Source organism: Lepus europaeus, chromosome 23 (genome assembly GCF_033115175.1).
Source record: "Lepus europaeus isolate LE1 chromosome 23, mLepTim1.pri, whole genome shotgun sequence".
Classification (NCBI taxonomy): domain Eukaryota; kingdom Metazoa; phylum Chordata; class Mammalia; order Lagomorpha; family Leporidae; genus Lepus; species Lepus europaeus.
The window spans coordinates 23,591,978-23,609,825 of NC_084849.1; the positions used below are offsets into that span (position 1 = coordinate 23,591,978).

At 57.2% G+C, this 17,848-nt stretch overlaps 1 protein-coding gene across 1 annotated transcript; it reads left to right on the plus strand.

Annotated features, from left to right (window-relative positions):
• Positions 1-2,856: 2,856 nt before the first annotated feature.
• LOC133752002 (galactosylceramide sulfotransferase) lies at positions 2,857-5,594 on the plus strand. Its single transcript, XM_062182286.1, has 2 exons — positions 2,857-2,992; positions 4,451-5,594. Exons 1-2 carry the CDS (start codon positions 2,862-2,864, stop codon positions 5,592-5,594), a joined length of 1,275 nt encoding a protein of 424 aa, XP_062038270.1. The 5' UTR covers positions 2,857-2,861.
• The last annotated feature ends 12,254 nt before the right edge of the window (positions 5,595-17,848 follow it).

The following is a 17,848-nucleotide window of genomic DNA, read 5'->3' on the forward strand; positions in this document are numbered from 1 at the left end:
CTTGGACGGTCTCGCCTTAGCCTTGTGCAAGAGGAGCTAGAACACATCGGCTCCTCCTCCAGGGAGGGGGCGCGCCGCAGCACCCCACAGAGCCACAGGCGCAGGGGGCCAGGTCAGGGGCTCCAGATCTTGGGCCAGTGTCTCCCCCTCCCTCCTCCTCCTCCCGCTTCCCCCTCCTCCTCTTCCTTAGTTTCCCTCTTTTTCCCCACTGATGGGCCCCCCGGTGCATCTTCCACCTCCACCGTGGGAGTGACAGAGCGGTGGCCCTCCCTTCCCTTCTCCAGACCCTGTCGGGGCTCCCTACTCCTCTCAAGAGAAACCGCTTTAAAAAAAAAGGGGGGGGGGGGTGGCGCTCTGGCCCGGGAAAGCAGTAGAAGATGGCTCAAGTGCTTGGGCCCCTGCACCCACGTGGGAGACCCTGAAGAAGCTCCTGGCTCCTGGCTTCGGATCGGCACAACTCCAGCTGTTGTGGTAATTTGGGGAATGAACCAGTGGATGGAAGACCTCTCTCTCTCTCTCTCCCTCCCTCCCTCCCTCCCTCCCTCTCTCTCTCTCTCTGCCTCTCTATAACTCTGCCTTTCAAATAAACAAATAAAAGAAAAAAAGACCTCCTCGGGCACTTGGCACAGCAGGTCGATCTGCTGTTTGGGAGCCTGCATCCTGTGTTGGAATGCTGGTTCAAGACCCTACCTCTCTACTCCAAGCCAGCTCCCTGCCAATGAACCTGCAGTGGAAGATGGCCCAAGTGCTTGGGCCCCTGTACCCACGTAGGAGACGTGGGTGAAGCTCCTGGCTTCTGGTTTCAGCCTGGCCCAGTCCTGGCCATTGTGGCCATCTGGGAAGTGACTGAGTGGTTGCAAGACCTCTCTCCCTCTCTCTCTGTAACTCTGACTTTCAAGTAAATAAACAAAATCTTAAAAAAAAAAAAACAACAATCAGGTAAGTAGTTTTAAAAATGCCTCCTCTTCTGCAAGATCCTCTCTGATTCTTTTTTTTTTTTTTTGCCGAGAGAGAGAGAGAGAGAGAGAGAGAGAGAGTTCTTCCATCCAAAGGTTCACTCCCCAAATGACCACAACGGCTGGAGGTGTGCCATCCAAAGCCAGGAGCCAGGAGCTTCCTTCGGGTCTCCAACATGGGTGCAGGGGCCCAGGCACTTGGGCCATCTTCTACTGCTTTCCCAGGCCACAGCAGAGAGCTGGATCGGAAGTGGAGCAGCCGGACTTGATGGGCGCCTGTATGGGTTGCCAGCACAGCAGGCGACAGCTTTACCCACTATGCCACAACGTCGCCCCCTCCTCCATATTTTTTGAAGCTGGTTCTCTTGAGAGGAGTAGGGAGCCCTGGCAGGGTCTGGAGAAGGAAAGGGAGGGCCACCGCTCGGTCACTCCCACGGTGGAGGTGGCAGGTGCACCCCGGGCCCTTCGGTGGGGTCGGTGGTGATGCCTTGCTGACCTGCGGAGCCTGTGGGCAGATTATCCCATATGTGAGTGCCCCGGCCACAGGGAGATGCTTCTCACTAGCAAGGAGCAAACTGCTCCTGATCCAGAAAAGGAAGGTGCAGAGAGGAGAAACAACATATGGTGTGGGAATAAGTTTGGCATAAAATGAATGCAAATTAAAGAAAAAAAAAAAAAAGGAAACTAAGGAGGAGGAGAGGGAGCTGGAGCCCCTGACCTGGCTCCCTGCGCCTGTGGCTCTGTGGGGTGCTGCGGCGCGCCCCCTCCCTGGAGGAGGAGCCGATGTGTTCTAGCTCCTCTTGCACAAGGCTAAGGCGAGACTGTCCAAGGCTTAGCAAGGTCACCCACACGCCGGCCCTGCTGCTGCCAGGGACATGTGATCCGGTGTCGTGAGTAAGCACCAGGTCCGGACCCGTCCTGATTGGCCCTCGGTTGCTCCCTGGCCTCGGGCACGCTTCTTCCTTCTTGCAGGCTCTTTCTGATGAGGAAGCACAGTGTGGGGCCCAACAGAGCCCGTGAAGGCTTTGGCCTTGAACCTGACATGGAGGCCACCCAATGGTCACCGGTTGGTGCCCAAGCCGCCCTCGCAGTATCTCCCCACACCGCACCGTTTCTCTGTCCCGCCTCCACAGCCATGTGCAGAGCAGGACCACAGCACAGGCAGCTCTCAAGGCTGGGATGCATAAATCCCCCAGCTGCCTCCCCTTCAGCTGGGAGCAGATGCACTGTCTCCCAGAAGACTCCTGGGTTTGACTTCTCTTTAGTATAAGTATATCCCACATATTACATGGGATATACTTATACTCCAAAAAAGGTTTGTTTTTTTTGTTTTGTTTTTGTTTTTTTTTTTTTTTAATCTATTGCCTAGCAGAAATTCCAATTTAAGTAGGCAGCCTGAGCTGCTGGCCATGTGTGTGCGTGGGCAGAGGCCTGGCCTGCTCTGTGGCCGGAGTTCACACTGCTTCTTGTACTGAGCCTCAGTTTCCCCAACTGCTGCTCCTAAAGCCCCCAACAGCTCAGGGGCCCCTGCAGAAAGGAGATGCCCCGGCCCCTCCCTTGGCACAGGAGACAAAGGAGGAGGCTGGGCGTTCAGGACAAGAGGATCTGGCTTTTTCCAGTTTCATTAGGGACCCCTAAAGGGCATGAACAATAAGGTAAAGTCTCCCGGCTGCCCCCACCCGGCTCAGAAATGAAAACTGTGCTTGCTTGGTCCGGCCCCTTCCCCAGCCTCCCCTCTGCCTGCAGCCCCGTGGCCTTGGTTGTCTGCCTGGCTGGCCAGGGCGTCTCTGGCCCTGATGGAGCAGACAAAGGCAGAGCCCTGCTGAGCCCCTGGCCGGCCACAGCTCCCCGGGCCCGGATCCTGACACTTGTGCCGCTCGGTGCCGCCCCCTACAGGCGCCTGAGATGCCGCCGCCGCCGCCGAAGCGCCGGGAATCCATGGCCAAGGGGCTGGTGCTGGGCGCGCTGTTCACCAGCTTCCTGCTGCTGCTCTACTCCTACGCCGTCCCCCCGCTGCACGCCGGCCTGGCCTCCGCGTGAGTGGCCCCACCGGGGACCGAGGGTGGGCGGGCCCCTGACCACTCCCCCCTCTCGCCCACACTCCCCCCGCCCTGTAGCATGCTGTGCCCCACAGGAATTCCGGGGAGGGCACGACCAGACGAGTACTCACTGTACCCACCTGCGAAATGGGCACAGTGACAGCGCCTTGCCGTGCGGCGGAAGCATGCCCACTGCCCGCACACAGGGCACGGGGCTCCGAGGCTGCACTGGGGCCACCGCGGGGGGGACTTGGACCCAAGAGCACTCAGCGGGCACAGGGCCTTGGATTCGGTGACCCAGCTCCTAGCCAGCAGGCTGTGCCCTCCTCGCAGGGCTGCCGGTGTAGACCAGGCAGAGCCGGGGGCCCTTGGGTTGCTGATGTTAAATTGAACCAGGGGAAGGGGCTGGTGTCTGAGAACCGTCAGCCTACAAGAGGGCATTTCCCATGGTGCAACCTGACACAGGACAGCGTGTGGCTCTCAATGAGACAAGAGCCCACGTGCCTCGCCTTACGTGGCTCTCACAGCCACAGTACAGACAGGGCGCGCGTGTGCCCCCATTTCTCAGATGATGAACTGAGACCAGCAAGGACAAACCACTGGCTTGGGCACTCAGGCTGGGTCCAGGCCCATGATGTGCGTCCATCCCAGCTCTTTTTTTTTTTTTTTTTTTTTTTGTGGCAGGCAGAGTAGACAGTGAGAGAGAGAGACAGAGAGAAAGGTCTTCCTTTGCCGTTGGTTCACCCTCCAATGGCCGCTGTGGCCGGCGCACCGCGCTGATCCGAAGCCAGGAGCCAGGTGCTTCTCCTGGTCTCCCATGGGGTGCAGGGCCCAAGCACTTGGGCCATCCTCCACTGCACTCCCGGGCCACAGCAGAGAGCTGGACTGGAAGAGGGGCAACCGGGATAGGATCGGTGGTGCCCCGACTGGGACTAGAACCCGGTGTGCTGGCGCCGCAAGGCAGAGGATTAGCCTGGTGAGCCGCGGCGCCGACCCATCCCAACTCGTTTTTAAGATTTTTATTTATTTGAAAGAGTACAGAGAGAGAGAGAGAGAGAGAATCTTCCATCTGCTGGTTCAGTCTCCAAATGTCCACAACGTCTACGGCTGGGCCAGGCGGCTGCCAGGAGCCAGGACCTCCATCCTGGTCTCCCACGTGGGTGCGGGGGCCCAAGGACTTGGGTCATCTTCCACTGCTTTCCCAGGTGCATTAGCAGGGAGCGGCTGGATGGGAGGTGGAGCAGCCGGGACTCGAACCAGCGCTCCTAAGGGATGCAGGTGTCCCGAGTGGCGCCTTAACCCTCTGCACCTCAACGCCCCCCCCCCCACCCCTCGCCTTCTTGCCAGCTCCCTCACCGCCACTGTCCCCAGCAACCTGGTCGGCAGAGCCCAGCCCCCCCCCCCCCCCGCAGCCTCTGAGGCGCTCTCCCTCCCCCACCGCCCTGTCCCCTGCAGGACCCCGGAGGCCTCAGCACCCTGCTCCCCGCCCCCAGGTGAGCCAGAGCCGCCCCCGGGGAGCGCCTCCAACGGCTCGGGCGGCTGCCGGCCGCGCCGGGACATCGTGTTCATGAAGACGCACAAGACGGCCAGCAGCACGCTGCTCAACATCCTGTTCCGCTTCGGCCAGAAACACGGGCTGCGCTTCGCCTTCCCCAGCGGCCGCAACGACTTCGACTACCCGGCCTTCTTCGCGCGCAGCCTGGTGCAGGACTACCGGCCCGGCGCCTGCTTCAACATCATCTGCAACCACATGCGCTTCCACTACGACGAGGTGCGCGGCCTGGTGCCGCCCAACGCCACCTTCATCACGGTGCTGCGCGACCCCGCGCGCCTCTTCGAGTCCTCCTTCCACTACTTCGGGCCCGTGGTGCCGCTCACCTGGAAGCTGTCGGGCGGCGACAAGCTGGCCGAGTTCCTGCGGGACCCCGAGCGCTACTACGACCCCGGCGGCTACAACGCGCACTACCTGCGCAACCTGCTCTTCTTCGACCTGGGCTACGACAGCGGCCTGGACCCGCGCAGCCCGCAGGTGCAGGAGCACATCCTGGAGGTGGAGCGCCGCTTCCACCTGGTGCTGCTGCAGGAGTACTTCGACGAGTCGCTCGTGCTGCTCAAGGAGCTGCTGTGCTGGGAGCTGGAGGACGTGCTGTACTTCAAGCTCAACGCGCGCCGCGACTCGCCCGTGCCGCGCCTCTCGGGCGAGCTCTACCGCCGCGCCACGGCCTGGAACATGCTGGACGCGCGCCTCTACCGCCACTTCAACGCCAGCTTCTGGCGCAAGGTGGAGGCCTTCGGGCGCGAGCGCATGGCGCGCGAGGTGGCCGCGCTGCGCTGCGCCAACGAGCGCATGCGGCGCCTCTGCATCGACGGCGGCCAGCCCGTGGACGCCGCCGCCATCCAGGACGAGGCCATGCAGCCCTGGCAGCCCCTGGGCGCCAAGTCCATCCTGGGCTACAACCTCAAGAAGAGCATCGGGCCCCGGCACGCGCAGCTCTGCCGGCGCATGCTCACGCCCGAGATCCAGTACCTGATGGACCTCGGGGTCAACCTGTGGGTCACCAAGCTCTGGAAGCTCATCCGCGACTTTCTGCGGTGGTGACCGTCACCCAGCGCTGGCGCCCCCAGCGCGCGTGGTGCGCACTGCCGGAGCGCTGGGCAGGCACCTGCTGGTGCCCGCCTCCCCCTGCCCCTCCTGGTGCCACCCCGGATCCTCCGGGGCTGCGGGGGGGCTCTCGTGGGGGACACGGCCGGCCAGGACTGGGCCCACTGCACACCGAGAGGGCCTAACCGACATCAGTATTTGACTAATTATGTCATTTTTATTATTATTATTATTAAAGCCTCCAAAAGAGAAAAAAAAAAAACCACCACAAAATAGAATGTTCTATTTCCTGCCTCCCCTTAAAGGGGAGCCCTCAGAAGTAAAGAATTTGATGTGTTTTTGGTAAGCGGCCTCAGCGGTGGTGACTGGAGGGGCCCTGGGCTGGGGGGACCTGGGAGCACGCAGTGGTGCCGGGTGCGCGCCCACGCGGAAAACCTGGGTTTGGCAGGGGCAGCCGCGAGCTCCAACCCCGGGAGATGGCGCGTGGGTGTGGGGGGTTGTGTGCGTGCTTGTGATGTTGTGTGGTTGTGTGCAGTGTGTGTGTGGTTGTAGGGCTGTATGTGGTTGTGGGCATTTGTGTGTGGCTGTGGGCTTGCGTGTGGTATGTAGTCTTGTTTGTGGCTGTGTGTGCGGTTGCGTGCAGTGTGTGTGTGGTTGTAGGCTTGTATGTGGCATTCCTGTGTGCCTGTGTTTGATGGCAGTGTGTAGTGTGTAGTGTGTGCGGTTGTGTGCAGTGTGCATGTGGTTGTATGTGGTTGTGGGCTTTCATGTGTGTGGCTGTGTTTGGTTGTGTGCTTATGTGTGGTGTATAGTCAGTCGTGTGCATGGCTGTGTTGCTTTGTGTGGCTGTGTGTGTGTGCCAGTGTGTGAGGTCATGTGATCATCCCAGCGTTAGGCTAGGACCCTGGCGGGTGCATCTCAACCCATCTTCCCAGGGCTCAGTGCGGTGGGGACGGTTACTGTGGCCCCTGAGGAAGGCAGCTCAGAGGCACGGAAGCGGTGGGGCTGGAGCAGAGGCAGAGGGCGTGGGGACACCGGCCGGATCAAGGTCCACGTTTGTGCCTGTGTGTGTGAGCGAGCGAGCGAACGAGCGAGCCAGGCAGTCACTGGGCAGCAGCCCTGGGCCCAGGCTGCCTTTGCGCAGGCACAACAGCATCCTGTTTCACAGACGCAGGATTCGACCTTCCCAGAGGCCGGGGACTCCCCAAGGTCACGAGGCAGGGAGCAGCAGGCCCAGGCTCGCCCCACCGCCTGGGGGCCTGAATCCTTTCACGCCTTGGGTGCACCTCTGGCCCCTGCAGGCCCCTCCCCCAGCCCTGCCCACTTCTGCCCTCCCATCCCCACCCACGCTCTTCTACCCTGAAATCCAGTACAATGGAGCCCAAAGTATGTGGTGGCCGCCTTATGCCTGCGGTGCCCCCGCTCCTGCGCTGTCCCCACCCATTCGGCCACCAGCAAGATGGCCGGGCCCCCTGGAGCTCACGGCCAGGCGCCCGGGGCACACGGGGAGTGAGGGGGCAGCGAGGGGAAGCCCTTGGCTCGGACGCCCTGGTTCCTTCAGCACCCTGGGGGCAGTAGGGCCTTTCCAGAGGGGCACGGGATTGTCAGGTGTCAGTCAGGCCTGATTGGCAGACACTACAGCGGAGCTCCTCCTTCTTGAGACCTGCTTGTGCCAAGTTCAAGGCCAAGTGTGTGCACTCCTTCTCTGATGATCTACACCCTCTCCGCTTCGTGGATGAAATCTCAGAGAGGTTAAGTGACCGCCACAAACTCACACAGCAAACTGTGCCAAAGCCAGAATTGAAACTGGGATTGCTTAGCAACCAACCCCTCACCCGGCTTGGGGGTGAGCCTCTGGCCCCTGCAGGGTGGGGGGAGACCGCCCCAGTTTTCCAACAATGTGCTGGTTTTAGCACTGGAAGTCCCACCGTCCTGGGCACCCAGGACCAGCTGGCCACCCTTGGGGCACGATTTGACCCCTCCGGTCCCTGGGGGCCACAGCCTTCACCTCTCTGACGTCCTCTGTGACTAGAACACCCTTGCAGGCAGCTGGCCCTAGGTGTGGCGGGTAAAGCCGCCACCAGCAGAGGCGGCATCCCATGTGGGCGCAGGTCGGTTCGAGTCCTGGCTGCTCTACTTCCGATCCAGCTCTCTCTGCTGTGGCCGGGAAAGCACGGGGGGTGGCCTAGGTTCTTGGGCCCCTGTGCCCATGTGGGAGAACTGGAGGAGGCCCCTGGCTTCAATCGGCTCAGCTTGGGCTGTTGCAGTCATTTGGGGAGTGAACCAGCAGATGGAGGACCGCTCTCTGGCTCTCTCTCTGTAACTCTGTCTTTCAAATAAGCAAAATAAATCTTTTTTTAAAAAAAGATTAGTTGTAACTTACTGTGCAATATAATAATATCCTGTGTTTGAGGACTCTCATATCATGCCAATGTTAATCCCGTTAAATTATTCATTGTTGTTTTTGGCCCTTAGGGAACCAAGAAAAACAAATCTGGCAGACAGCAGGTGCCAAGAATACAAACGACTTCATTGCCCTTACAATGGCCTGAGCATTGCAGCCATTAACTCGCTTATCAACAGAATTAATATCTTAATAAGGAGCCCCAGCTCCATGCTGTGTGGGAACACGCGCGATTGGCACCCCCGTGTCCCCAAGATGCTGACCAAGACCACCTGAGCTGCCAGCTAGCGTCCGAGAGCCAGGCGAGATGCACACTCAGACCAACCTGACACCCCGCGAGGGCTCAAAGCTTGCAGAAGCCTCAGGACTGGAAAAGGATGCGCCTGGGGTGGGGGTGGGGGCTTCCTGCTGGCGGCCTGAGGCAGCCAGACTGCTCTTCTGGGCAGCAGAGGGCCTTGTGCCATGTCCGGCCCCCTGAGACTGGCGACACCCACAGCGGCCAGGCCTCTGAGCCGGGTGTGAGAAAAGCAGGCAGGCGTCATGGCTGTGTCCTCCTGCAGTAGCATCACCTGTTCCTGTCTGTTGCAGACGAATCATGTCCCCCCAGACGGGCAGTTCCTCTGACCGTTGACCTTGTTTGGAGATGGAGTTTTGGCGATGCAATCAAATCACAGTGGGGTCCATTCGTGGCCGCAAACCCACTACGCTTGGTGTCCTAAGAGGTAGAGATGGGGGCGACATTTGGCCTGGTGGTTGATTGGTCACTTGGGATGTGGACATCACAAAGCAATGTCTTTTTTTTTTTTTTTAAGATTATATTTATTTGAAAGTCAGAGTTACACAGAGAGAGAAGGAGAGGCAGAGAGAGAGAGAGAGAGAGGTCTTCCATCTGCTGGTTCACTCCCCAGTTTCTGCAATGGCCGGAGCTGTGCCGATCTGAAGCCAGGAGCCAGGAGCTTCCTCTGGGTCTCCCAAGCGGGTACAGGAGTCCAAGCACTTGGGCCATCATCTACTGCTTACCCAGGCCATAGCAGAGAGCTGGATCAAAAGTGGAGCAGCTGGGACTCAAACCGGTGCCCATATGGTGTGCCAGCACTGCAGGTGACATCGGCTTTACCCGCTGAGCCAAAAGGCCAACCTTCAGGCAGACAGCGAAACTCCACGACTTCAGGTGAATGGTTAGTGGACTTAATGTCAGTAGATTCAGAATGGAGATATGATCGAATTATGGCGTTGGGAGGTCGTCAGGTCACTGGGGATGTGGCCCGGGAAGAGAGTTCTCACAAGAGGGTGGGTTATGGAAGACAGGTGCAACCCCGTCTGTCTCTCTCTGCTTCCTGCTGGCCATGTGGCCGACCTTCTGTCACCTGCTGGCCTCATCAGACGCCTGAACCAATGTAGCTGCTTGTTCTTGGGCTGTGCACCTGCAAACTATAAACCCAAGCAAGCATTCCTGAGATGCTCCCACCAGGCCTTTTAACTAAAGGAGCTGAGAGCTGACTTCGGCAGCCCAGAGCTGCTCTGGCTTTGTGGCACAAGCTCTGGTGCCTCCTCCCCACTCTCTCCCCCGACACCGCGGCCTCCAGGCTGCTTTAGTGACCTCTGGGCTCCTCCAGCGACCTGGGCTTCTCCGTCCTAGCTCTGCTCTCCCTGGATGCACCTGTTGGTTTGTGCGTCCACATTCTGCCTTTCAAACAAATAAAAATAAATCTTTAAAAACAAATAACTCAGTTTGGAAAGACAGAAAAGAAAAAAAAAACAGGAAGGGAGAGGTGGAGGAGGAAGAAGAAGGAAGGAGAGGGGGAGACAGAGGGAAGTCCATCCTGAGGGTTCACGGACTGGGCCCCGGGACCCTGGGAGTTACCCAGCAGCCAAGGCCCACACACGCAGGAAGGAGCTTCTGGGGGGACCCAGGGCGGCCGTTTCGGCAGGAGTGGGTGCAGGAGGGGGACTGGATGCTGTTTTCTCTGGCCAGTGGGCAGTGGGCACCAGGCAGGCTGGGGACACCAGGGAGAGGTAGGGACACCAAAAGCAGCAGACACGGCCCTTCCTGACTTTGGATGGACTCTTCTTGAGCACCTGCTCTATGAAACGCCCCTTGGTGGGCCCGGGGGTGGGAGTGGACGATAATGAAGGAGACTCCCAAGCAGCCCAGGCTTGGTGGGTGGGGGACCTGTGATGTGACCACAACAGCTGTGCGTATGGGAGATGACCGTGGAATGGGAGTAGAGGTTCACATCCCAGAAAATAGAAAAAAAAAAAAAATCAGGGGATGGCCGGTGCCGTGGCTCACTTGGTTAGCCCTCTGCCTGCGGCACCGGCACCCATTGGGCGCCAGTTTGAGTTCTACTTCCATTCCAGCTCTCTGCTGTGGCCTGGGAAAGCGGTAGAAGATGGCCCAAGTCCTTGGGTCCTTGCACCCATGTGGGAGACCCAGAAAAAGCTCCTGGCTCTTGGCTTAGGATCAGCCCAGCTCCAGCCATTGTAGAGAGTGGACAGCTGATAAAAGATCTCTCTCTCTCTCTCTCTCTCTCTCTCTCTCTCTCTGCCTCTGCCTCTGCCTCTGCCTCTGCCTCTCAAATAAATAATAAAAAAATAAGACCTCCTCGGGCACTTGGCACAGCAGGTCAATCTACTGTTTGGGAGCCTGCATCCTGTGTTGGAATGCTGGTTCAAGACCTCACCTCTCTGCTCCAAGCTAGCTCCCTGCTAATGAACCTGCAGTGGAAGATGGCCCAAGTGCTTGGGCCCCTGTACCTACATAGAGGACGTGGGTGAAGCTCCTGGCTTCTGGTTTCAGCCTGGCCCAGTCCTGGCCATTGTGGCCATCTGGGAAGTGACTGAGTGGTCGCAAGACCTCTCTCCCTCTCTCTCTGTAACTCTGACTTTCAAGTAAATAAACAAAATCTTAAAAAAAAAAAAAAAACCCAACAATCAGGTAAGTAGTTTTAAAAATGCCTCCTCTTCTGCAAGATCCTTTCTGATCCTTCCTTCCTTCTTTTTTTTTTAATATTTATTTATTTATTGGAAAGGCAGAGTTACAGAGAGACAGAGACAGAGAGAGACAGAGAGAGAGAGAGAGAGAGAGGACTTCTATCGGCTGTTCACTCCCTACAATGGTCGGAGTTGGACTGATCTGATGCCAGGAGCCAGGAGCATCTTCCGGGTCTCCCACGAGGGTGAAGGGGTCCAAGCACTTGGGCCATCTTTAATTTCTTTCCCAGGCCACAGCAGAGAGCTGGATCAGAAGGGGAGCAGCCGGGACTGAAACCAGCGCCCATATGGGATGCCAGCACTGCAGGAGGTGGCTTTACCTGCTACGCCACAGCGCCAGCCCCCTGTTTTTTTTTTTTTCTCCTCCTAAATGGCTAATTCTCCTCCTTATTTTGAAGAGCTAGGCTGAGGGTATTTTATTATTATTATTATTTGACAGATAGAGTTAGACAGTGAGAGAGAGACAGAGAGAAGGGTCTTACTTCTGTTGGTTCATCCCCCAAATGGCCACTACGGCTGGCTCTGTGCCGATCTGAAGCCAGGAGCCAGGTGCTTCCTCCTGGTCTCCCATGCAGGTGCAGGGCCCAAGCACTTGGGCCATCCTCCACTGCCTTCCCAGGCCACAACAGAGAGCTGGACTGGAAGAGGAGCAGCCAGGATTAGAAACCGGTGCCCATATGGGGTGCACAGGCAGAGGACTAACCAAGTGAGCCATGGCGCCAGCCATCCCCTGATTTTTTTTTTTTTTTTGACAGGCAGAGTGGACAGTGAGAGAGAGAGACAGAGAGAAGGTCTTCCTTTTGTCGTTGGTTCACCCTCCAATGGCCGCTGCGGCCGGCACGCTGCGGCCGGCGCACCGCACTGATCTGATAGCAGGAGCCAGGTACTTCTCCTGATCTCCCATGCGGGTGCAGGGCCCAAGCACTTGGGCCATCCTCCACTGCCCTCCCTGGCCACAGCAGAGAGCTGGCCTGGAAGAGGGGCAACCGGGACAGAATCCGGTGCCCCGACAGGGACTAGAACCCGGTGTGCCGGCACCACAAGGCGTGTTTTTTTTTTCTATTTTCTGGGACGTGAACCTCCACCGCCATTCCACTGTCATCTCCCATACGCACAGCTGTTGTGGTCACATCACAGGTCCCCCACCCACCAAGCCTGGGCTGCTTGGGAGTCTGCTTCATTATCGTCCACTCCCACCCCCGGGCCCACCAAGGGGCGTTTCATAGAGCAGGTGCTCAAGAAGAGTCCATCCAAAGTCAGGAAGGGCCGTGTCTGCTGCTTTTGGTGTCCCTACCTCTCCCTGGTGTCCCCAGCCTGCCTGGTGCCCACTGCCCACTGGCCAGAGAAAACAGCATCCAGGCCCCTCCTGCACCCACTCCTGCCGAAACGGCCGCCCTGGGTCCCCCCAGAAGCTCCTTCCTGCGTGTGTGGGCCTTGGCTGCTGGGTAACTCCCAGGGTCCCGGGGCCCAGTCCGTGAGACCCTCAGGATGGACTTCCCTCTGTCTCCCCCCCCACACTTCCTTCTTCTTCCTCCTCCACCTCTCCCTTCCTGTTTTTTTTTCTTTTCTGTCTTTCCACACTGAGTTGTTTGTTTGTTTGTTTGTTTTTGGACAGACAGAGTTAGACAGAGAGACAGAGAGTTATAGACAGTGAGAGAGAGACAAAGAGAAAGGTCTTCCTTCCGTTGGTTCACTCCCCTAATGGCCGCCACAGCTGGAGCTGCGCCGATCCGAAGCCAGGAGCCGGGTACTTCCTCCTGGCCTTCCATGCAGGTGCAGGGACCCAAGCACTTGAGCCATCCTCCACTGCCCTCCCGGCCACAGTAGAGAGCTGGACTGGAAGAGGAGCACTGGGGCTAGTACCCGGGGCCCTGACCGGGTCTAGAACCTGGGGTGCTGGCGCCACAGGCAGAGGATTAGCCAAGTGAGCCATGGCGCCGGTCTGAGTTATTTGTTTTTAAAGATTTATTTTTATTTGTTTGAAAGGCAGAATTACAGAGAGAGAGAGCAAGAGAGAGAGGGAGAGAAATCTTCTGTTTGCTGGTTCATTCTCCAAATGACTGCAACTACAGAGGCTGGGCTAGGATGAAGCCAGGAGCCTGCAGCTCCATGTGGGTGCAGGGGACCAAGCACTTGGGCCATCTTCTGTGGTGGAATGAGAAGGCCATTACAAGATGGCCACTGGCAACAGAAACTGCCTGGCAACAGGCTGTGATTGGATGGCTTTAGAAACTGCCTGGCAACAGGGTGTGATTGGTTAGGGCATAGACCGCCCCTTGACCGGATTGGCTGCCTCGGCTATATAAGCTGCTGTAGCAACGGAAATAAACGAGTCTGCAGGCTGCTTGCCTCTGGCCTGCTTTCACCCGACTCCCTGTGACTCCAAATCCACCGCAACATCTGGCGTGCCAGCATGACTGAGAGAGAGAGACAGCGTGTCGGACTCGGCGAGGTCCCCTCTTGATTTCAGCAAGGAGGCCCCTTGGTGTTTTGTGTGCTGTTTGGTTCTGTGAGGGTGAGCACAGAACCCCCTCCTACGCCCCATTCCTTGTCCTTGTCTGTTGCAGTGGATTCGTTCTGAGAGGAAGAGCGCAGTGGGGGCAAGAGGTGCGGAGTCACCACACAGACCCCAGGAGTCGGGTGAAAGCAGGCCTGAGGCAAGCAGCCTGCAGACTCGTGTATTTCCGTTGCTACAGCAGTTTATATAGCCAAGGCAGCCAATCCGGTCAAGGGGCAGTCTATGCCCTAACCAATCACAGCCTGTTGCCAGGCAGTTTCTGCTGCCAGCTTCCATCTTGGCATGGCCTTCTCATTCCACCACACTTGTCCTTGGTCTAAGTGACCCCAGGTTAGGTACACGCCGCCCAGAAGCGTACGCCGCTTCTCGGATCCTCCTTTTACTTTTGGTTCGCCCGGCGAATTCACATAAGGTACTGATCATCCCAGAATTTGGAACCAAGTCATCTTCCTTCACTCGGGAGAGGTGACACTCCAGAGACACCGTGTGGGCATTCGGCCTTGACCTAATGAATCAAGGAAGTCCCCCACTAAGCACAGGACATACTTACAATCTGACACATCACTGCCTGTTCATCTAACGTAGGGAACCCCCTGCAGAATGCCATCAGCCACTGAGGTGCTAGGAATTTGCTTTATTATGGCAGCAATAATGTGGGTGTCTTTCCTTTGGCTAGAGTTGGCATGGCGCGCTGCTCTTAAGCACTCAAACATGGGAAAGATACCCCCCTCTCAGAAACCCACACAGACTACCAAACATAATGAATCTGAGTGATAAGAGCCTGTCACTCCAGGCCTCTGCCTCACAGACAACAGTTGATGACTTAGGGAGAGAGAGCTCCGACAGTGAAAATGACAAGACAGCAGACAACGCAGGAATCCCTAGTCAGCCACCCCCCAAATAGCCGTGGGATGAATTTAGACGACCTCAAGGCAATAACCCATGCGAGGTCATCTCATCCGCACCCAGTGAGGATCCCCACATTTGTGGCAGTCCCTGGGCACCCCGGGCTCTCAGGGCAGCCGCTAGACCCCATCCGACCCGCATGTTTGCCTTCAATCTTGAAGTGGACACCGAATTCAGGCCCTGGATTCCAACGCCCGTAGAAAGGCTTCTGCTAACCAAGGGCGAGGATATGCTTGTGTCTTTCCAGAGAACGCGGGACAGCCCATTTGGGTACCAGCCAGAAACGTCAAGCCTGCAACTGACAGTCAACCAGAACCAGCTGAACAAGACTGAGAGTCCGCCTTGTTAGCGGGCACACCTGCCCTATCATCCTACCCTGAGAAACTGCCCATGGCCACATCCGCTACTGCTTTATACCCCACTTGGCTCTGGTCAGCCACTCAAACGGCCCACATCCTATGTGTGGTCATGCCATTCCTGATTACCATTGTTCTTCATTCCTACCCCATCTGAGCAAGTACTCCTGTGGTCTCCCGTTTTGAGCGCTGGTTAGTCAATGATGGGTAAGATCCCCTGGGGGACAACCTAAGACAGGCACAGCCGTGTACGGAGACCACATGGAAATGGGGTCAACAATGGTATGGCCAAGAATCATGCTTCCCGTTGCTCAAAAATAAACGAAAAGGGGGAAATGTGGTGGAATGAGAAGGCCATGCCAAGATGACCACTGGTAACAGAAACTGCCTGGCAACAGGCTGTGATTGGATGACTTCAGAAACTGCCTGGCAACAGGCTGTGATTGGTTAGGGCATAGACTGCCCTTGACCGGATTGGCTGCCTCGGCTATATAAGCTGCTGTAGCAATGGAAATACACAGGTCTACAGGCTGCTTGCCTCAGACCCGCTTTCACCCGACTCCTGGGGTCTGTGTGATGACTCCGCACCTCTTTCCCCCACTGCACTCTTCCTCTTAGAAACGAATCCACAGCAACAATCGTCCGCTGCTTTCCCAGGCACATTAGCAGGGAGATGTATTGGAAGTGGAGCAGCCGGGACTCGAACTGGTGCTCATATGGGATCCTGGGGTCGCAGGTGCAGCTTAACGCACTGCAACACAATACCAGCCTGCTAAAATTTGTTAAGAACCTGTTGTTTGCCAGACTCTAGCCTAGGCCCTTGAGGCCAACTGTGCCTGTAAGACCAGGTCCATGTCCCACAGGGGGCCAACTCCAGGGGCTTGAATATGAGCAAACCAACAGGTGCATCCAGGGAGAGCAGAGCTAGGACGGAGAAGCCCAGGTCGCTGGAGGAGCCCAGAGGTCACTAAAGCAGCCTGGAGGCCGCGGTGTCGGGGGAGAGAGTGGGGAGGAGGCACCAGAGCTTGTGCCACAAAGCCAGAGCAGCTCTGGGCTGCCGAAGTCAGCTCTCAGCTCCTTTAGTTAAAAGGCCTGGTGGGAGCATCTCAGGAATGCTTGCTTGGGTTTATAGTTTGCAGGTGCACAGCCCAAGAACAAGCAGCTACATTGGTTTAGGCGTCTGATGAGGCCAGCAGGTGACAGAAGGTCGGCCACATGGCCAGCAGGAAGCAGAGAGAGACAGACGGGGTTGCACCTGTCTTCCATAACCCACCCTCTTGTGAGAACTCTCTTCCCGGGCCACATCCCCAGTGACCTGACGACCTCCCAACGCCATAATTCGATCATATCTCCATTCTGAATCTACTGATGTAAGTCCACTAACCATTCACCTGAAGTCGTGGAGTTTCGCTGTCTGCCTGAAGGTTGGCCTTTTGGCTCAGCGGGTAAAGCCGATGTCACCTGCAGTGCTGGCACACAATATGGGCACCGGTTTGAGTCCCAGCTGCTCCACTTTTGATCCAGCTCTCTGCTATGGCTTGGGTAAGCAGTAGATGATGGCCCAAGTGCTTGGACTCCTGTACCCGCTTGGGAGACCCAGAGGAAGCTCCTGGCTCCTGGCTTCAGATCGGCACAGCTCCGGCCATTGCAGAAACTGGGGAGTGAACCAGCAGATGGAAGACCTCTCTCTCTCTCTCTCTCTGCCTCTCCTTCTCTCTCTGTGTAACTCTGACTTTCAAATAAATATAATCTTAAAAAAAAAAAAAAGACATTGCTTTGTGATGTCCACATCCCAAGTGACCAGTCAACCACCAGGCCAAATGTCGCCCCCACCTCTACCTCTTAGGACACCAAGCGTAGTGGATTGCGGCCACGAATGACCCCACTGCGATTTGATTGCATCGCCAAAACTCCATCTCCAAACAAGGTCACGGTCAGAGGAACTGCCCGTCTGGGGGGACATGATTCCGTCTGCAACAGACAGGAACAGGTGATGCTACTGCAGGAGGACACAGCCATGACGCCTGCTTACTTTTCTCACACCCGGCTCAGAGGCCTGGCCGCTGTGGGTGTCGCCAGTCTCAGGGGGCCGGACATGGCACAAGGCCCTCTGCTGCCCAGAAGAGCAGTCTGGCTGCCTCAGGCCACCAGCAGGAAGCCCCACCCCCACCCCAGGCGCATCCTTGTCCAGTCCTGAGGCTTCTGCAAGCTTTGAGCCCTCGCAGGGTGTCAGGTTGGTCTGAGTGTGCATCTCGCCTGGCTCTCGGACACTAGCTGGCAGCTCAGGTGGTCTTGGTCAGCATCTTGGGGACACGGGGGTGCCAATCGCGCATGTTCCCACACAGCATGGAGCTGGGGCTCCTTATTAAGATATTAATTCTGTTGATAAGCGAGTTAATGGCTGCAATGCTCAGGCCATTGTAAGGGCAATGAAGTCGTTTGTATTCTTGGCACCTGCTGTCTGCCAGATTTGTTTTTCTTGGTTCCCTAAGGGCCAAAAACAACAATGAATAATTTAACGGGATTAACATTGGCATGATATGAGAGTCCTCAAACACAGGATATTATTATATTGCACAGTAAGTTACAGCTAATCTTTTTTTAAAAAAAGATTTATTTTGCTTATTTGAAAGACAGAGTTACAGAGAGAGAGCCAGAGAGAGGTCCTCCATCTGCTGGTTCACTGTGACTGAAACATCCCGAGCTGAGCCGATTGAAGCCAGGGGCCTCCTCCAGTTCTCCCACATGGGCACAGGGGCCCAAGAACCTAGGCCACCCCCCGTGCTTTCCCGGCCACAGCAGAGAGAGCTGGATCGGAAGTAGAGCAGCCAGGACTCGAACCGACCTGCGCCCACATGGGATGCCGCCTCTGCGGGTGGCGGCTTTACCCGCCACACCTAGGGCCAGCTGCCTGCAAGGGTGTTCTAGTCACAGAGGACGTCAGAGAGGTGAAGGCTGTGGCCCCCAGGGACCGGAGGGGTCAAATCGTGCCCCAAGGGTGGCCAGCTGGTCCTGGGTGCCCAGGACGGTGGGACTTCCAGTGCTAAAACCAGCGCATTGTTGGAAAACTGGG